Source organism: Electrona antarctica, assembly GCF_951216825.1.
Source record: "Electrona antarctica genome assembly, chromosome: 12".
Lineage (NCBI taxonomy): Eukaryota > Metazoa > Chordata > Actinopteri > Myctophiformes > Myctophidae > Electrona > Electrona antarctica.
In genome coordinates this window covers 43,729,005-43,748,833 of record NC_136793.1, presented here as the reverse complement: position 1 = coordinate 43,748,833, position 19,829 = coordinate 43,729,005, and the positions used below count along the sequence as shown (strand labels likewise).

The 19,829-nt window shown below is 43.5% G+C and overlaps 1 protein-coding gene across 1 annotated transcript; it reads right to left on the bottom strand.

Moving 5' to 3' along the window:
- Window positions 1-104: 104 nt before the first annotated feature.
- On the bottom strand, window positions 105-19,482 carry snrnp200 (small nuclear ribonucleoprotein 200 (U5)). The gene is made up of 44 exons (XM_079516519.1): window positions 19,165-19,482; window positions 18,219-18,382; window positions 17,958-18,129; window positions 17,664-17,856; window positions 16,912-16,967; window positions 16,679-16,777; window positions 16,409-16,561; window positions 16,209-16,308; window positions 15,964-16,100; window positions 15,780-15,857; window positions 15,347-15,520; window positions 14,935-15,072; window positions 14,176-14,331; window positions 13,341-13,511; window positions 13,011-13,204; window positions 12,765-12,888; window positions 12,429-12,578; window positions 11,878-12,120; window positions 11,526-11,714; window positions 10,538-10,735; window positions 10,267-10,419; window positions 10,091-10,171; window positions 9,710-9,793; window positions 9,527-9,633; window positions 9,294-9,412; window positions 8,993-9,147; window positions 8,557-8,746; window positions 8,193-8,366; window positions 7,879-8,039; window positions 7,284-7,511; window positions 6,659-6,850; window positions 6,121-6,299; window positions 5,848-5,999; window positions 5,548-5,656; window positions 5,321-5,429; window positions 4,631-4,820; window positions 3,690-3,854; window positions 3,453-3,574; window positions 3,181-3,324; window positions 2,370-2,546; window positions 1,968-2,128; window positions 1,577-1,658; window positions 1,395-1,487; window positions 105-806 (listed from the first exon to the last, which is right to left on the bottom strand). Exons 1-44 carry the CDS (start codon window positions 19,207-19,209, stop codon window positions 660-662), a joined length of 6,408 nt encoding a protein of 2,135 aa, XP_079372645.1. The 5' UTR covers window positions 19,210-19,482; the 3' UTR covers window positions 105-659.
- Between the last annotated feature and the right edge of the window lie 347 nt (window positions 19,483-19,829).

Here is a 19,829-nt window from a genome sequence, read left to right as displayed (position 1 = left end):
ATTTTGAATTACATATTAAAAGTAGTCACAATTAGGTTGCTTGGGTGGCTCAGTGGAAAGTGCCTGCCCACTACTGCAGATGTTGTGTTCAGGGGTAAATAGTAAATTCTTGGATTATCTTTATTGCAAAAAGAAATTACAACATTTACTTGAAATCAAGGCCCATCCAGAATCCTAATAGTTAAATGCATTTTATTGGCTTGTTCAGTCATACTAAGAAAGGGGCTTTATACAAAATACTAACCCTCTAAATATGGATTCATGTTTTTCCATAACACTGGAAAGAAGTGTTTTGTTTGTTGCACAAACCTGCAAATGCTAAGTATTCAGCTGACTCAAGAATCAATGTGCATTATACCCAATATTAACATACAAAAATTCTGATTGGGCCTTTATGGACAGCTATTCACGAATCACAACATGGTACGCTTTATACATGTTTACAAGAATTTATCTTGTATGTTTTTTTCTGGACTGGTGTACAAGAAAAGCATGATCTAAACTCATTAAACAAAACATACTCATAGAAAATGTTATAACCACAGCCTAAGAAGGTAATGGCATACTTGGACAACGATACGGGAAACTGGTTTAATATCTACAGTAAGAACATCTACTGATCCCACTTGAGACTGACATGAGGGTCATCCGATTACAGGCTAGTCTGAGTCGCTGTCTCCGCTTTCAGCCTCCTTCACGTCCGCGCTGAATTTGTACTCCTGGTCACAACCCATGTAGGCATCACTCATGAAGTACAGAGTGTAGTTGTGAACGCCCATCACCGGTGCTACGAAGTCCAGCTTGACCTACAGGACATCAAGAAATTACGTTAGACTTTTGAATATCCTCAACTATGCAATTTAACGTACACCATCTCCATCATTGGCATTATTAGGGATGCCCAATATTGACATTTTGGCCTATAACTATTTATTACAGGGTTATCGACCAATATCAATCAATACCACTTTCCAACAGTAGGGTTTACTGTAGACCTGTTTGTTATGCCAGATGTTTGGTGCATTTCTAAAAAGCACTGCTTCATAATGACCCGATTCATTATGCCTAATATACACCACTGTGTCCAAGGGCCAGATTTAAATAATATAAGCTACCATAAACGATAACAGGTCCTTTCGAGGAAGCAATCTGATTGGTTGAAACAGCTTATAGCCATTCCTTAAACCAGCACAAAGGAACACCTAGTCAAAACAAAGATTTCAGCTGTGTTTTTCTCACAGAGCGCAGCAGACTCGGTGGCTAGGCTAGCTAGTTTCTTGGGACATTAAAAAAATATGATTTTTGTGCATTTATGACGATAAAGAACACCCTCTTGTGTAATATCGCTTAAGCAAAAAATGGTACAACCTCCTAAGTGGATGTGATTGACTGACCTTTGCTTTCTGCTGAAGCGTCAGCCTCTTGATAGAGATGAGGCTATTGGACTTGGGGTCACCAATCACCACCCACCAGCCCTCCTCCCGTTTCTGAAAGAACACAAACAATTGTCATTAATCAAATGTTTTACTTATAGAAAAGGTTTTGGTTAACAATCACAGCCATTTCAATAACGTACCTGGGGGAAGAGAGGTGCAATAACAGGTCCAGTAACCTCCTCCTCTCTTTCCAGTTGAACCAGTACCAGAACTGGACTTCCACTGTGAATAAAGATGAAAGAATTGATGCTTTACAAACTGTCTTTTCTAAACCGTGTACGCATACATTTATAAATTACTCATTTGCATTACATTTTACACCTGCCATTAAACATGCCATTTATTAGATTATCATGTACACATGGTAATGACACAAAAACAAAACATTACTATAACTATTATGAGATGTTAAACCATATTTAACCACTTTAACTGTGGTGTACCACTACCAATATGTCATGTTTTATATAAATAAATAAAATACAATGATCAGAATTTTGTCTTTTGTCTGTGGTGAAGTAGTTAAAGTACCTCTTGATGTTGTCTTTCTCTACCACTTCATATGATAGTTCAATGTTGGGGTAGCGGTTACTGAAGCGAGCCACATCAGCCATCTGGGCATCGGAGAGCTGAAGCAGGGCAGTGCGCTCTTCATCCTCCATTTCCATGATGTCAAAGATGCTCTCTACACCCTAATGAAGAGACAAAGAAGATTAAGAGGTCAGCTTCCATGCAATTAAGGTTCTCATCCACAACTCGTTTATTCTGATCCAATCCAGGCCATTTTGAACATCAGTGGAACCATCTAACCATTTATTTTATTTTTAATATAGCCAAAACATTAACAGAATGCTGTGCATGCAAGTATCAATGTTGCACTTTTAAGTCCCTGAATTGAAGCAATGCATTGATTTTTCTTTTATGTTTTATTACCTTATCTGTGCAGCGCTTGATGTGCTCAGATGTGAAGAATGGCAGTTGTTTGAGGTAGGAGTCCTTCGACCACATGGCTTGGGTCACCATCTGTGCCAACTCCATGGCAGCCAGCGCAGGACTCAGCCAGCCGTTACTGGACAGTACATCTACACAGGCTTGGATCAGACGCACCGCCTACAAACAGCACAGATGAAATATGTTTACAGTACATACAAATAAATGGATAAATCAATTCAAAAACACTATTGGGTCGCGTGCAACAATTCAGAAAATCCAAGAGGCTGCAACCTCCTGTCCCCAACCCCAGACACCCAGTTAAAAACTATTCTCGGTTTCTGTGTAGAATCACTAGTCTACTAATCTCTGAAGACAGATTCAGAGCTCCGTCCGCAGCAGAATCTGTCGGCAGCCTTATGTATGTTAGGAATGTAAAAACACACGTACGACCAAACGGGCCAACATCCTGTCATCCACATTCTATCAAGCACTGCCCCCAGAGATAAATAAAAGGAAAAAAACGGACGCAGTTTTCCCTTTTTTTGCTGATGTGTTTCCAGATTGTTAGTCTACAAATGAACTGGCACATCTTTTATAAAAAAGATTCTAGGTTGAAACAACAAAAAGTTACTAGCACAAGAACACAAGGAATGTGTGCAGGTTCTTGTACTAGTCAGACTGAGTAAACCCTAAATATTTTCATCTCATGATTACTCTCGAATTGTATTTTTGCACTTCACACTCTAGTATACATGTATGCAGATTTTCAGTGAATGAACAGCCATATGTTTTTTGTGGCGTCATCATTCACCTTGCTCAGGATCTCTTCGGTGTCTGACTGGAGCTCTGCACTCAGCTGCATCCTGGACAGGTGGGCCTGCAGCAGCAAGTTGGTCTTCACGTGGGGGTCGTTGAACTTGGCGTTGTTCAGTTTGTGGGGCACCTTCTGGGCCAGCTGAAATATAACAAATATCCAAACCACAAAGTTAGTGTTCACTTAAAATTGGTACCTATGTTTGGTGTCATCTGAATGCACAGTGAGACGTCACGTCTGACATTTAGTCAGCGTAGCGTGTCGTTCACCTGTCGGAGAAGTGCGTCCTCGTGGTGTCTGATGGGGATGTTGTTGTACTCGGCGGCATTGGAGATGATCTCAATCAACCCACGGATCTTTGTTTTGGCGTTCAAGGACATGCTGAACAGCTCTGCAGAGCACACCAAGAAATAATGTGAGTATAAACAGAAAATATTACACTAGCCTGGCAGCTAATAAGATCAGTTATACAGGGAGTGCTGTGGATATTAATTGTTGCCACAAACCAATGGTGGTGTAGTTGATGTAGTAGTAGGCAGCGATCATGCCCAAGTTGAGAGGAGCTACGTCCATCTCGTCCTCAATGCTGATACATTTGGACTGCTCCAAATCATGGAGTGTGTTCTCCACCAACTCTGACAGATGGTCTGACAAGTGACGATGAGACATGCCTGAAGACAGAGAAGAAGAAAAGAAAGCTCAATCAATATCGGACATTTCACTTTTCTTCGGGATCGGCAGTTATCTAGGCTATTTGTCAATGTCTTTTGAAATAGTATAATAAACAAAACAAAGACTTTATCCTGTTCTTGTTTGAACGTTGTAAGCCATTTACTAAAAGTATCCAGTAGATGGTACCCTAATACAAGTCAGAACTGCAGCAGCTGATGCACTTCTGTGCCTCATTCAATATTCTCTATAGCAAGAGTCGTCTGTACATATTTGAGACAGTAATGCAATATCATCTTTTCCCAACTCAATATCACTATATTAACACATTCATGAGGTGGACAGACTACTTGGTCAGCTACTGGTGCACCCCAGACTAAATGACATCTCCTCATGAGGTGGACAGACTACTTGGTCAGCTACTGGTGCACCCCAGACTAAATGACATCTCCTCATGAGGTGGACAGACTACTTGGTCAGCTACTGGTGCACCCCAGACTAAATGACATCTCCTCATGAGGTGGACAGACTACTTGGTCAGCTACTGGTGCACCCCAGACTAAATGACATCTCCTCATGAGGTGGACAGACTACTTGGTCAGCTACTGGTGCACCCCAGACTAAATTACATCTCCTCATGAGGTGGACAGACTACTTGGTCAGCTACTGGTGCACCCCAGACTAAATTACATCTCCTCCCTTTATATGTTTGGATGTGCAGCGTCTTTATTCAGATCCCCATTAACTTCCGCTCCCGCTAGTCTTCCTGGGGTCTCACCCTGCAGGTTGTAGTAGTTGGGGTTCTGGGTCATGCGGCGGTAGAGGAATGTCCAGGTCAGGTAGTCCACAGCATCCTGCTTGTTCTCCACCGTCTTGGTGACGATCTCAGCATTGAAGTGGTCATGGAGGCAGTGGTCAAGGTGAGACTCCACTGGCAGCGGCTCATAAAGGAACTTCTTGAAGAAATCCTGTCAGGAAGGCCAAAAAGAGTGCATCTTTAAAAATGAAAAATGGCTACATTCATTGTTTAAGGTTTAAGCGGACAATGAACAGGAAACGCTGGGAGAAGGGGAGTGACATGCAACAAACGGTCGGGAATCGACCTGGGGATTCGCTGTCAGGCATTTGAGCCCATGTAGTACACACAATAACCACTTGAATATCGGTCGCCCCAATAAAGGCTGTTTTATACTCATACTACACTGACATTTCAAACTAATCTCAAATGTCGTGAGACATATTTGGAACAGTTTCTATTACGTAGGGGAAACATGGCCACGTCCTTTGATGGTAATAACCAGGAAACCAAAAAGGACATGCTTCTGTGACCTTACACTTTTTGGCAGGTACAAGACAATGTCAGACAACATATTTTTGTATTTTATGTATTTCTGTCTGCCGAGAGATAAAGAATAAGAATGAGAGAGAAAGATATAGAAATTGATATAAGATGAGAAAATGGTGTTACCTTCTTGGAGCCCTGACACATGATGACACAGCGCCCCTCATCATCCAGCATTGGTCTGTTGGCTTTGCCCACCATCTGAAGGACATCATAGATGGGATAGTCCACATATCTGCACACAGGAAGGAGAATGTCACCGTATGCTACACACAATATAAAAGAGAGTTATTTCATACAACGTGACCACTTTATGAAGCCAAAAAGACTAAATAAGCTGTGGGAAGACCTACGCATGGATTTTGCCGTTGTAGTACTGCGTGTCCATGACAACGACGAGGTGTGCGGCGATGTTGGTGCCCCAGCAGAGCGAACGGGATGCCACAACGACCTGAACGGCTCCTGTCAGAGGGAAGAGAACAGAGATGAGAAAGGACGTCAGAAACTATCATTAACCTTTCTCAAACTGTTTTCCAGGGGGTCCCCAGAAAAATGAGGTACAGTTTGCACAAAATCTATTCAAATGGGGATCTGTGGCTAAATACATATCAAATGTTTGAGAACTACTGGTGTATAAGACTGTGGAGTCATACCTGAGTTGAACAGCTGTTCAACTATTTTGCGTTCGGTGGTGGACAGACCCTCGTGCAGGTAGCCCACACCGTTGGCCAGTGTTTCCTTCAGTGTGGCATCGGCCACCTTCTCCAAGAAGGGAGCCAGGTCCTTCTCAGTGCAATGCAAGAATCTAGACAAAGACAAATATCACATTTAATTCCAGCATTGAATGTATTAACTGAACACATACTGTAGTCTTATAGGCAACTCATTCCTAACCTATAGGCATGATTAGTACAGTTGTGACCAACCTCTGAGGGACAACGTCGGCGGCGCAGAAGGTGAGGATGTCGATGGCGGTGAGGCGAGTCTGTCTGCGGGAGGGGACGAACACCACGGCTGGTTTGGAGGGGCTGTGCTTCATGATGGCGTGGTACACTGGCTTAGCCATGGATAGCAGGCGAGTCTGAGTGTGGCTCACATTGAAACCCTGAGGAGTAGAAAGAACAGGTTTTACATGAAAGAATTTGCCAATTCAGCTTTAGTGTGTTGCTTAATGGCAATTTGATAGGTCACATGGCTGCTGCAGGGATTTAACCATAACGCACCATGCAACCCAATCAAGTATTTATAACTATTCCAAGTATCAGTTTAGCAGATACTTAATACATTGTTAAGCAGGCACCAGAAAGCATTTACTGATTTTTAAATGTTATGCCTGAATTATGCTTTGTCATACGGCACGTGCCAAACATAGCCGATCTACTAGCCCAGACTGTGACGCATTGTGGTCTTGTAGATCAGGCTACACCGCCATAGAACGAAGCATAAACCGGACTTTAGTCGCACCTGGATGTGGAGCTCCAGAGGAACGGGCCTGACGTTGGGGTGGAAGTTGAAGGTGGCCGTGGTGCTGCAGCCCAGCCAGTGGGCCACGTCTTTGGCATTGGACAGAGACGAGCTGAGGGCCACGATGCGGATGGGACGTTCAATCTGGGAGGAGATGTACCTCATCCTGGAGCAGATCACCTCCAACACGGGCTAATGGACAGAGAATGGCACGTATTTTCTTAGGATTACTCGCCAATTTACAGAAGGATAAATGGATTTAGTCTCTTTGTAATTATTAGTAATTCCCTCCTCCTCGCACATCCGTAAAGCTTCTTAGATACTGTATATTGTTGTCGGCCAGAAACCTCCCATCAGTGTGACACAAAAGTAGCTTATAGATCTGCTTTTTTGTACATTTTGAAAGTGTCTGTGGGTTTTATGAATATTTAACCAATTGAGAATTAACAAGAGCTGGCATACAAGATTTACACCCGACAGCAACGATATGCATACCAGTTAATGAGCGCAGAACTGTGGTCACAATCTTACCCCGTTCTCTCCACCAATGAGGTGTGTCTTGTCTCATCTTACCCCGTTCTCTCCACCAATGAGGTGTGTCTCGTCCACAACGAACAGATCTTACCCCATTCTCTCCACCAATGAGGTGTGTCTCGTCCACAACGAACAGGCTGACATTCTGCACGTTCTTCCTCTGCTTCCAGCGGCGAGACAGGATGTCCCACTTGTCAGGTGTACTGACGATGATGTCACCTTTCCCCAGAAGCTTCAGATCTGTGCTGGTCTCTCCAGTGAGCAGCACCACCTTCTTATTCAGGTTGTCCTGGAACTTCTGATGCCAGTCAACAAACACCTGTAGGATTTTTTTTTTTAAAAGGAAGAAAATATACAAGGAATGATGAACTGTGTTAAGTGTAACGGTAGCAGTCTACATAATGGAACGTTTCGATGTAGACAGACACCTAGTTTGGATGTGGGGATAAAACGGTTGCATAACTGGTGTTATAAAAACGGAGACACCAATTTGGTTTTGATAACAGCACGGCCTTCCATCGCTGTTTCAATACCTGTTCATTATGTGCTCTGTATTCCCTGATGAAGGCTTAACCGCCGAAACGTTGGATTCATTTTTGTCTTACCTGCTGTCCTAATAAAATATTGGCACTCTGGCTATTGGCGTGTGCGGCCACCTTCTTGTTTTTTCAAGATTTCCTCAATACCTGTTCAGCCAGAGCCTCCATGGGTGTGATGTAGACACAGCGGCCCTCTGGGTTGTGCAGCAGCATTCTCAGAATGGCAAACTCAGCGCAGATTGTCTTCCCACTGCCGGTGGGAGCTCCCACAAACACATTGTCGTCACTGTTGTACACCGCGTTGAACACTGGAGGAAAATACACAATATTGCACGGAAGTAAGAGTGCAACTCTTCACTGTCATTCAGGAGAAGGTACAGTTTGTCTATCAGTGTCATGATAGAGACGCAAAATCATATTAAAAATGTTATGTTAAAAGGCGTCTTTTTCTTGTCTCTTACCTTGTGTCTGGATGGGGTTGAAGAAAGGGAACTTGTTCTGGTAGAGCGTCTCGAAGGCAGAGTTCCGGAGAGCAGTCACAGGCAGCGGCTGCAGGTCCAGCAGCTCAGTGGGCGGTGGGTACTTCTCTGGTAGGATCAGGTGACGGAAAGACACTGGAAGCTGAGTCTCACAGGCTGAGAACAAAAGAGGTTTGCAGATTACAATTAATGATATATGGCCAAAGGCAGGGTATGACTAATTCTCTCCCAAATCAGTCTCAAATCTGTGGTATCAGACATAAAACATTGCTTCTACCTACTGAAAGGTCCTAAACAACTAACAATGTTAACAATCTTAAAGTGACTTTTGTAAGTCAATACTCACAAAGCCAGCGGTCTGAAGCCACACGGATGAAGTACTGCGGCGGCAGAGGCTCGAACACCGGAACGAAGAACGTGACCAGATGTTCGTCCTGGGCGTACTTGGCTTTGAGCAGGAAGTACTCGTGGTGGAGGATGACCTCACTGTCCACATCCTCAACCAGTATCCAGAAGGCCTCGGAGGATCCATGGATCTAAGAAGGCAAGAGGGTGTCAGCAACTCAGCATTCCAGGAACAATCAACGAGATCCATTACCCAACGCTATTAAATGTCCCTTGAACTAATCTCCTGAGGTTTTGAACTTTTGACCATCACTGTTTATTACTTGTGGTGCTGGTGACCTAGGAAGCTCCAGCTTATTGAACTGTTGAACTAATTTGAAATCCATCATGATAAAATGCATTATATAAACCGCAATATATATAACTAGGTTTGTAACCTTGTCATCCCACTGGAAGTCAGGAGTGATGGTCAGCTCCACTTTGAGTGTGGAGCGGGTGATGGGCTGCAGATGAACAGCCAAGTCCAGTTTGGGGAATTGGTGAACATATTTGTGGATCGTCTTCCCCATTTTTGGCATACGGATCAGCTCACCTTAAGACAAAAAGCCTTAGTTAGCATATACATTTATATTGAAGACGGAAGTCAACTGTTGAATGAGTACTGAACTGGCAAATGCATCTGTGTGTGTGCGCGCGCGCCCGTGTATGTGTGTGTAAGGGGAGGAGGGCAAAACTCACCAATTTCATTGTGGTTGAGGTCATACAGCCGCTCAAAGGGGAAGTTTTTCTTCTCAATCTTCTTGATTACCTCCTCAGGCAGTTTCCTGAACTGCCGCAGAGGGGACATGGACTGCCACCTGTGCGCAATAGGACCACGTCAAAACTTACAAAAGCATATAGAACCAGCTTTGGCAACTAAAAGGATAGCATTGTGTTTGAATAAATAAAGGTAATGCAAAAGAGTGCCTCACATTCTCTTGTCAATCATCTTGCAGAGATTCATGGTCTTGTCGGTGAGCTGAGCCCAGCCTCTGTTCAGCACAATCTCAAATATGGCCCTCATCAGTCTTCCAGCGCTCTGAAAAGACAAAGATATTGTTAGCATCCAGCCGTCAGAAAAATAGTGAATATAGGTACTACAGGTCCAGCCTTACCTGTGTGACATACACCATGTCGGCCATGAGAGCAAAGCCCTCCAGTTTGAGCTGAGAGATGTAAGCTTGGAGCAGGACATTGATCTGCAATAATACAGTAAGAATAGTTGAGTGCTTTATGATAGTATAAGATGGGAATACACTTGCATAGAGGACAAAAATTACATTTAAAAGGCTATTATAAGACTGAGCATGAGATCAGAGATCTTATTTCACCACAATTCAATTTATAAAATGCCATTAGCCAAACTACAGTAATAGTTTCAGTGCCGTGGACTGGAGCTATTACTTATCACCAGTTTTCTCTTAGTGCTGAAATTGGGAACTGGTCATGATCTTATGCCTGCACAGCTTGGTGGGAACATTGCCAATCACAAATACCTTGGCGCTAGGCTCCTCAATGCTTTCCTTCACTGGAATAGGAACCCTTTCCAGCAGCTTTTGCAGTTCCAACTTCTCTTCCTGAAACACAGTAATAATAATAAAGGTTACTACTACAGTGTTTTGTGTCATGTTTACATCTACCAAAATAAAAACCCACACTGATGGTACCATACCTCTCGAACAGTGATGTTCCTAAACTCAGAGGAGAGCGAGAAAACACGGAAGAGCTCAATCTCACTAAGCGTCGGCTTCAGCAGCTGGTTGTACGTTTGAATGGAGTCGTGGGTGATGTAGAAGTGGCTGGCGATACGACCCAGGTCTGTAACCTTCAAAATACGACAAAGTCCAGTTGATTATTAATCCACGAATTCATTATTGGTACCATGATCACATAATAAACAATCAATCCATCTAAAATGGTGTTGGGTTGTGAAATGCGGTTACCTGGAAGCTGCCGGTCCTCTTGTCATACTTGATGAGGCTGTTCTTGTCCAGGATGTTGGCTGCTGTGTGCACCAGGTCCAACCTGCGTCTCTCCAGCAGGGGGTCTGAGCTGCGGTCATCATGGGAGACCCCATACAGGGTGGGGTTGCGGAGCATGCGCACATATAGGTAGGTGTAGCCGAGCCAGTTCACTGCATCCTGACACAATGAAAGAAGAATATGTTAACACAGTTAAGAGGTCAGTGAAGAGAGAGGAAAAGAGGACAGAAGGAAAAAAAAATCCTTCTAAATCCTCCAGTTTTCTGAAATAAATATTTTCACGATTTAAAAAAAATAGCAGACCTACAAGCTCGTAGCGCGCCACTCGGTGGCGCGCTATGAGCTTGTAGATCTGCTATTTTTCAATAGCTAAATTATAACAATGTTTAAAACACCAAAAGGGGTTCCCGCCCAAAATGGGTTAACTGTCCTTTTGCGCAGATCACGCAAACCTCAGCAAAAAGAAAAGGACAATATCGATGGCCTCCAACTGTACTACAAAGCTCCTGAGGTAGGAACCGTACCCAGAATGTCAGTTACATGACCAACAACACCTACTCTCTAAGCAGCCAGAATGCCCCAGTATTTGCTGAGGTCAACTGCCGAAATATATACAGACATATTGTACTTTTGACTTCTCTACATTTAGGAAGGGACTCTTAGGGCTCCAATTTTGTCGCATCCTTTACCCGCAGCGCGGCCCGCAATTCAGCCGCTGCCCGAACATTACGAATATAGGAGCTTTCTCTGTCCCTTAATGGTATTTTCGTCCAGCATCACCCGCTATCTTCTTTGCCGACACCGGTATTTGCGCCTAGAGGTGTGGTCATGGGCGTGTTGGCACGCTTTCCCCCAAAATAAAAAACTGCATTGATTTATAAATGAAATTTCTACTTTTTGAATACTGGAGTATTTACTGAAGTATATACTTTGTCCACCACAGACTCACCTTGGCATTCTGCACATTGCCTAGCACTATCTCGGCGTTGAGCATGTCGGCCAGTTTGGCCACCATTTGGCTCTCTATAGGCAGCTGCTGGTTCAGCAGAGACAGGTAGTACTGCAGCTCTCCGTGGGACGTGATCAGGATACCCTCTCCTTTGGTGTCGTACTGGGGACGGCCGGCTCGACCAAGCATCTGAAACAAAGAAAAAGTTGCATTTATTTACAGTATTGATATACAAAAACTTGCAGCCAAAGCAAGAAAAAAATTATAATACCAGTAGCGAATAAGCATAAAGTGACACTTTAAAGACGAGTGCTAAAACAAGTGCTAGAAGATTAGGTCAACTCAGACTGACCTGTAGAATATCCAGAGCTCCCAGTTCTGTCCACCTGCCTTTTTCAGGGCTGTACACCTGTGTGCCTTTGATAATGACAGTGTGTGCTGGCAGGTTGACACCCCAGGCCAGAGTGGCCGTGGACACCAGCACCTGGATGTGCCGGTCAGCAAAGAGATCCTCCACCAGGGTTCGGTCCACTCTGGTCATCCCAGCATGATGTATAGCGAAGCCATAGGGCAAAAGGTCCTTCAGTTCGAGATTCTAGATTCAAGAGCAAGGATATGCATCAGAACAGCCATCCTGAACTGCCATTTAAGGTATAATATTCTTATATTACTTTACTTTAGTGTCTGCATGTTACAACAAGAATCATTTCTGATATTTTAAGACAGAAATATAATAATCTTTTACAAACTAAACTTGGGATAAAATACAAGCCTGTGTGACCACTGAGGCAGATTTTAAACTCAGGATTCAGTCAAGACTTAGAACTTTTAAGGCCATGACATTTGAGTAACCTGAAAGTTTTTCCAGGACATGCTGGAAATCTTCGGTTAGATGGATCTCACCTTGCACTGCTCTGCCTCAGTCCTCAACACCTCTGTGGATGCTGAACCCTCTCGGAGGAAAAGTCCCAAGGTGTCTTTCTCCAGACACATGTCTCTGATTGCTCTGGCAGTCTTTCCTGTTTCCTTCCTGGAGTGGACGAATACCAGTACCTATGGGAGAAGGTCAGATGTTTTATGAGTCACCCTGCTCCGACATACAGCTGCATCTCAACACAGAGGTCAGCACTAACACTGGAAGGGTTAGGGGTTTTCATGAGTCCCTTTGGATAAAGTATCAAACTAAGAGCCTATGGTATGTCAGCTACCTTGAGGGTGCATAGGTTAAGTAGGCCTCACCTGGTTCTTTCCAGCATGCTCCATGATCTTTTCATAGACGATCTCATTCATGATCTGGAAACGTTTTATGGCCTTCTTCTCTGTGATGCCAACATACGTTTGCTCCAAGGGCACGGGACGGAAACTACACGGGAAGAAAAGGCAGGCATTAGAAAATAGATTTGTGCCCACACCTCGGCAACACAGACACACTAGTTGTGTGTCAATAAAGCAGGCATGTGTTCTGTAAGCCTGATTTGATCTAACCTGTTGTCAAAGTAGAATAGGCCCTTGGCGGGGTCCACGCGCAGGCAGGTGGCCACGTCCTCGTAGTTGGGCAGTGTGGCGCTGAGGCCCAGCAGTCGTACATCCTCCTGGGTCAGCTCCACGTTGCGGATGGTCCTTGCCACCAGGGACTCCAGGACGGGTCCACGGTCATCATGGAGCAAGTGGATTTCATCCTGGTAATAACAGTTTTAGGTTTAGTTTAATTTATTTATATGTGAACAATAGTACCAATAACATGGTAATGACCAATGCATTTTAATACTTTCTACTGGGTCTTCTCGGTCTGTGCAAGATGTGTTCAACACTTACAATGATGATCAGGCGCACTAGTTGGGTATAGGTGCGCTCTCCACCTTTACGGGTGATGATGTCCCATTTCTCTGGGGTGCAGACGATAATCTGAGTGGCATTAATCTCTTCTTTACAGAGCTGGTGGTCCCCCGTCAGTTCAGAGACCGTGATGCCATAACTTGCCAAGCGCTGGTTATCAGGGGGAAATAAATACATGGATTATGACACATGAATTACATGTTATATTAAATAAGAATATATGAGCCAAGCAGGGGGAAAAAAATCACACCCGTGTGAACTGAGTGGTGCAACTCCCCTCTCCCTTTGCCCCCCCCCCCTCTCTCATTAGCAGGCAACAGTGCAGCACTATCTCTCTCTCCGTTTCTGGCACAACGGCGCCACTTTTGCCCCTACTGCTAATGTCTGTTAACACGGACATTGCTGTTCCTTGGAGTGGTTGCACCACTCAAAAACCCACCTCCAGCACGTTATCATTTTCAGATCTAACGGTTGGTAGAGGCTCACCTTGCTAAAGCTTCCAACCATCTCCTGTACCAGCGAGCGCATGGGTGCAATGTAGATGATCTAACGGTTGGTAGAGGCTCACCTTGCTAAAGCTTCCAACCATCTCCTGTACCAGCGAGCGCATGGGTGCAATGTAGATGATCTAACGGTTGGTAGAGGCTCACCTTGCTAAAGCTTCCAACCATCTCCTGTACCAGCGAGCGCATGGGTGCAATGTAGATGATCTAACGGTTGGTAGAGGCTCACCTTGCTAAAGCTTCCAACCATCTCCTGTACCAGCGAGCGCATGGGTGCAATGTAGATGATCTAACGGTTGGTAGAGGCTCACCTTGCTAAAGCTTCCAACCATCTCCTGTACCAGCGAGCGCATGGGTGCAATGTAGATGATCTTGAAGTCATCCAAGTTGATGGTTCCATCCAGGTTGATGTGCTTTCCGATTTCCCTAAGCATGGCCATTAGGGCCACATTAGTCTTACCCGCTCCCTGCAGTCAAGGAATACAATACACAGGGGTCAGGGGTCAGGCAATGTACCATCATGTAAAGGAATACAATACACAGGGGACAGGCAATGTACTATAATGTAAAGGAATACAATACACAGGTCAGGCAATGTACTATAATGTAAAGGAATACAATACACAGGTCAGGCAATGTACTATAATGTAAAGGAATACAATACACAGGTCAGGCAATGTACTATAATGTAAAGGAATACAATACACAGGTCAGGCAATGTACTATAATGTAAAGGAATACAATACACAGAGGTCAGGCAATGTACTATAATGTAAAGGAATACAATACACAGAGGTCAGGCAATGTACCATCATGTAAAGGAATACAATACACAGGGGTCAGGCAATGTACCATCATGTAAATGAATACAATACACAGGGGTCAGGCAATGTACTATAATGTAAAGGAATACAATACACAGGGGTCAGGCAATGTACCATCATGTAAAGGGGATGCACTATAACATTACTATGATCTAGATCTATACTAAATATTCATCATGTTAGATTCACATTTGCTCCCCTGAAAACAAAATGCAATTATCTTTTTACGGGAGTAAGCTTTCTCACCGTAGGCGCGCACACCAGGAGATTCTCATCCGTCTCCATGGCGGTCTTGAACAACTTGCTCTGGATGCGGTTCAGGGTTTTGAATCCTTCAAACCCAGCCTGTGCATACTTGGGGAGCTTCTCAATGGGCATAAGCACCTAATAAAAACATATCAATATGATGCACTTAGACACAAGCAATCATTTAGTGGCCTGGCTCCTAATTATATTTTAACCCAGATTCATTTATTTTTGCTCATGTTCTGCACCATAAAAAGCAGATATACAAGCTTACAATGCGCAACACATTATTAGCTTGTAGATCTGCTAATTTGAGTTAAAATTAAGTTATGCACAGAGAGAGAGAGTAGAGAGTATATATGTAAAATGCTGCATTAGCAGGCCTTAGTATATAAATGTTTATTATACAAACCTCATCATCACCAAAGGGTTTGGGTTTGAGAGCAGGAACGTGAACTTCTTCATAACCTTTGCGCTGCTTACGGAAGGAGCCATCGGGCAGCTGACACCTTTTGTTGGCCATGAAGTGGCTTCCCTGGGTGAAAGCCAGGTCCTCCAGGTCCAATAGCTGCCGAGGGGCCACTGTCTGCAGGACAAGAAAGGAAGACCATCATGACAGGTTTTTGACAGGAAATGCACATGTTGTGTCTGTACAACATAGAATAACACTTGCCGCTTGTACTTGCATGAGTAGTGACAAACTACTATGTCTTGATTTGTGATATTTTACCAATTTTAGAAACCCAAGTACTGTGTGTGTGTCTGTGTGTACATATTTTGAACAAACAAAACAAAACCTGTCAAAAAACATGATTTATGGGGAATGTGTGCAAATTAATATTCACCTCTCCATGATCAATATCCATTGATTCCATGTCGTCTACACGAGACTTTCTCACTCTCTCCCTGCGGGATCTCTCCTCCTGAAGATACAAAAAAAGACCACATATTATAGAGATGCAGCTGAGCAAACTGATTAATTTACATGATGAATATCAAATATGTCTTGCTCCACATTATCTGGCTTACCCGAATAATGTCTTCCTTCTCAGTCTCCTGCAGTTGGTAAAGAATCTTTGACAATTCTTGATCAGACTCCATCTTTCCAATGATGCGTTCCTTCTCTGCCTCACTCTGAGCGCTGGCCAACATGGTACAATACTGGACTGTAGTGTAGAAGAAGAAATATCAGGTTTCATTCACTATACATATGATAAGGCATACAGGATCCCACAGCCCAGAAGCAACAGCCTATACTTAATCAAAGGACATACTCATGCGGCGATGCTGGCGGAGGATTTTAATGAAGTCAAAGGTGTTGAAGCCCAGCAATAACACCAGCTGGTTTTCACATTCTCTGTCGTCACTGGCAGTCTGAGAAATGTAGAGACAGAGAGGTCATTTCAGCAGAGATCTCAAGTGCTATCCATCTGTTCATCACAGCAACAACTAACGGACAGATAGATAGAAATACCTTGAGGATATCCAAGACCTCGTCAGCCTTCTTTTGGGAGATAATAGCATCATCATAAAATCGACTCAGCTGGCGCTGAAGCCAGAAAGCATCGATGTCACGGGGGTGTAGGTCCTTTTTCTTAGCATTCATAACATCACCTGTGACACCAAGCTAGAGGGTGCAGAGAAAGATTAATTACTTTAGTAGTTGAGAAAAATGTGTTTGCTTGATTACCCACTAGAGATGGAATTCCATCTCTGTGTAGGAATGAGTGAATACACCACTTACATTGGCTGTAAGGGTGCAGCCGACATTTGCCTCTTCTCCCTCACTGTCCTCATCAGAGTGATCATCTCGTACTTCCCCAAACTGGTCCTCATCTCCCTCCTTTAAGTGGAAAAGCAAAATGTAAACACATTTGAACTTACATTCAACATGTGCGTTGGCTTGTATGTGAGGATCAGAGGTCCTGGCTGACACAGAAGTGAGAACAGAAGTTCTTGGACCAACAATCAACTTACCTCCTCATCAGACTCAAATTGCACATTCACACCATATGTTTCATCAATATTGTCATCTGTGGAAAAAAGATATATAAATATTAGTAAACCATTAAAATGCAATGCTTGTTCTGTGTGTATTAGACTGGGACTGTAGGAATGGAGACATACTCTCTTTGGAAGATTGTGAATGTCAAACATCATACAGTCATAGTAGCAGATGAGTATACAATAATCTGTCTCATTTTGACTGTATTAATGTACCTTCCATGAAATTTTGAAGTTATCCATCTTTTATATAATTTAGCTGCAATACCAACTTTCATGTCGTATCTGGGATCTGAACCCAGATCCCAACATTAGTACTCCTAAGCTAACAAAGACAAGTCTGTTTTGGGCAGAGGATAAATAGCTTTTTGAGCTTCATAAAAAAACAAAAGTTATGGATTGCATAATTTACTGAGTAAAATGTCAAATAATTTCTGCTGAAAGTATATGGGAAAATGTTTCTCCCCTTGCCTTTGACTTAATGTGCCTGTAGTGCTATTTGGGAAGCATTTTTCACCACGTGGCTCTGTATATCGTTGCTGTTGGGTGGACACCTTGTACTGTATGTCCAAAACCAATACTTCTCAGGAAACTTAGCTTGTAGATCGAATATTTTCACTACTTTTACATGACATTCTTGTGTTATGGTTTGTCGTGCATTCACTGACGAAAAAACAAGGTTTCTGCCCGACAGTGACAATATTATTTTAAAAGCTGGTACATACCCATGTTCTGTAGCTCCTTGTCACCCCCATAGTCAGAGATCTTCTTCCCCAGATTGACCAACACATGGTACCGCGTGTCATCAGCAGGCCCAAGAAGCTGTTCCACCTCACGGCGCCTCTCTTTATCCCTCATCTTGTCGTTCTTCAACACTGCCAGTACTTCATCAGCCGCACCGCACAAAATATCACGTGGCTAAAATAAAAAAGACACCTTTAATATAACGCACGTTGTTGGCAAGCAATACCAGTTCATATGTTGGGGTATACAGGTGGGCATCATGGCATGTGTCTGACCTGATCTCCCAAGGCAGCCTGGATGAAACTGAGCAAGATCTCATAGGTCTCTCTGGTTTCTTTAGTTTTAGGCTTGTACACGATGCCCACCATCTCATCAATGCCTTCAGACAGCAGGGTGAAACCCTTCATCTTGTTGATATCATGCCTGTCCTCGTCTCTCTTTCGCCTCCTACATGGTTTAAACAGGATGGGGTTAGGCATCATGTTCTCACAACAGAGGGAAAAAAAAACATTATATGAGGTCTGTGTGTAACTGACTTTGCACGTCTTTCTTCCAGCATTTGAGGTTTGGTCCTCTGTGACTTGTCTCCCATCTTGGTTCCATCAAGCTTTCCCACCAGAGACAACACCTCTCCCGTGGGCTCATCTCGCCGTGTGCGGTCGATCAGAGAGCGATCAGCTTGCAACACCAAGTTGGAGTTCTGAAACGGAATGAAACCAGAGTCAAGCTTACTTCATGGTTACTCCATCTTGCGAGCCTATGCAAGTGTGTTGTTGTTTAAAGGGCCACTTCACCCCTTTTGCAACCAGATCTTATTTTAATGATGTTTGGGAGAAAATAAAGACTTTCCTGGGGGTTGTGTGTGTAATACGTGTTTTTATATATTTTAGTATTTCAAAGTGCCAGTTATGTCATGGACACTGGTCTCACTTCCTTCCTGGACTACATGTTGTCTCAGTAACAGCCCTCTCCCTCTCCACAAGGTGGGGTGAGTTCAGCAAAGCATTATGGTCATTGTAGTAATCCAGCAGTGAGACCAGTGTGTGTCCATGACATCACAGACACATTAAAATACTAAAATATCTAAAAACACAAATTACCCACATAAAAACCCCAGGAAAGTGTTTCTTGTCTCCCAAACACCATTAAAATAAGATCTGGTTGCAAAAGGGGTGAAGTGGCCCTTTAATGCTTGCCTAAAATGAACAAGCTAACAACACTTGTTGGTTATTTTATTTACATAGAGCTATAAAGGAGGTTATTTAACTTATTAGGTCAGTGTGCTAGTGAGACACGGTCGTACGACGAAGTTTAACTAATGCTGCTAGGCTATTACCTAGATCTTAGAAAACTACGACTATTCGTGTGATGCTACAGCTAACCGCTAGCTAGTTCAGTCCAATAGATAATAATAATAACAATAACAACAATAGACATACGAAGTGCCCACATTGTAACTGAGACTGAGATATGTGTACTCACGGCTTTGTACTCATACTGCAGGCTACGCGCAGTAACATCCGCCATGGTGGAATAGTTCTAGATGCGTTGCCCTGCCGCACTTTCACAGCAAACCGAACTGCGCCACAGGGTTTATCTCCGGCGTCTGTTGTTGTGAACAGGCGGGGAGCGTGAGCCCCGTCGATCCTATCTAACTTAGTTGAACTTGATTCTAAACTGGTTTTGCGATCATTTATTGTGCGTCTCCCATACGTTTGAATGGCACGATCACACGAGCAGCGCATCCACAACAAGTCGTCCCGTTGGCGTTTCCGCTTCCCCGTGGTAAAGGTCAGCGGAACGATATAAGTCTATGGTGAGTACTGAGTACTATGGTACTAGCGCCCTCTATGCGTTTGATTATACACTCAAAGTTATCATTGAAGTTATTGTAAAGTCTAGAATTAACATATTTGCACTAGTCATTTACAAATAATTCACATTCTCTATCAGACGTGGCACAAACCTAAACTATACCATACCAGCTTGACTTTGGATCACTAAATGATTGCCTCTTACAAAAATAAAAGTGAGTGTACTCTAGTACAGTGGTTCTCATACTTTTTCATATCAAGGACCCTAATATTGGAACCATGGATGGGATTGGGACCCCCCAAAATCAGTCTGTCTGTCTGTCTGTCTGTCTG

Excerpts from the sequence above, each read along its gene's own strand:
- snrnp200 (XM_079516519.1), bottom strand. The coding sequence starts at position 19,209 with ATGGCGGATGTTACTGCGCGTAGCCTGCAGTATGAGTACAAAGCC. Across the intron at positions 9,148-9,293 it reads CCTCAACCACAATGAAATTG|GTGAGCTGATCCGTATGCCA; the intron begins GTGAGTTTTGCC and ends TTTTGTCTTAAG. Across the intron at positions 807-1,394 it reads CGCTTCAGCAGAAAGCAAAG|GTCAAGCTGGACTTCGTAGC; the intron begins GTCAGTCAATCA and ends GATGTCCTGTAG.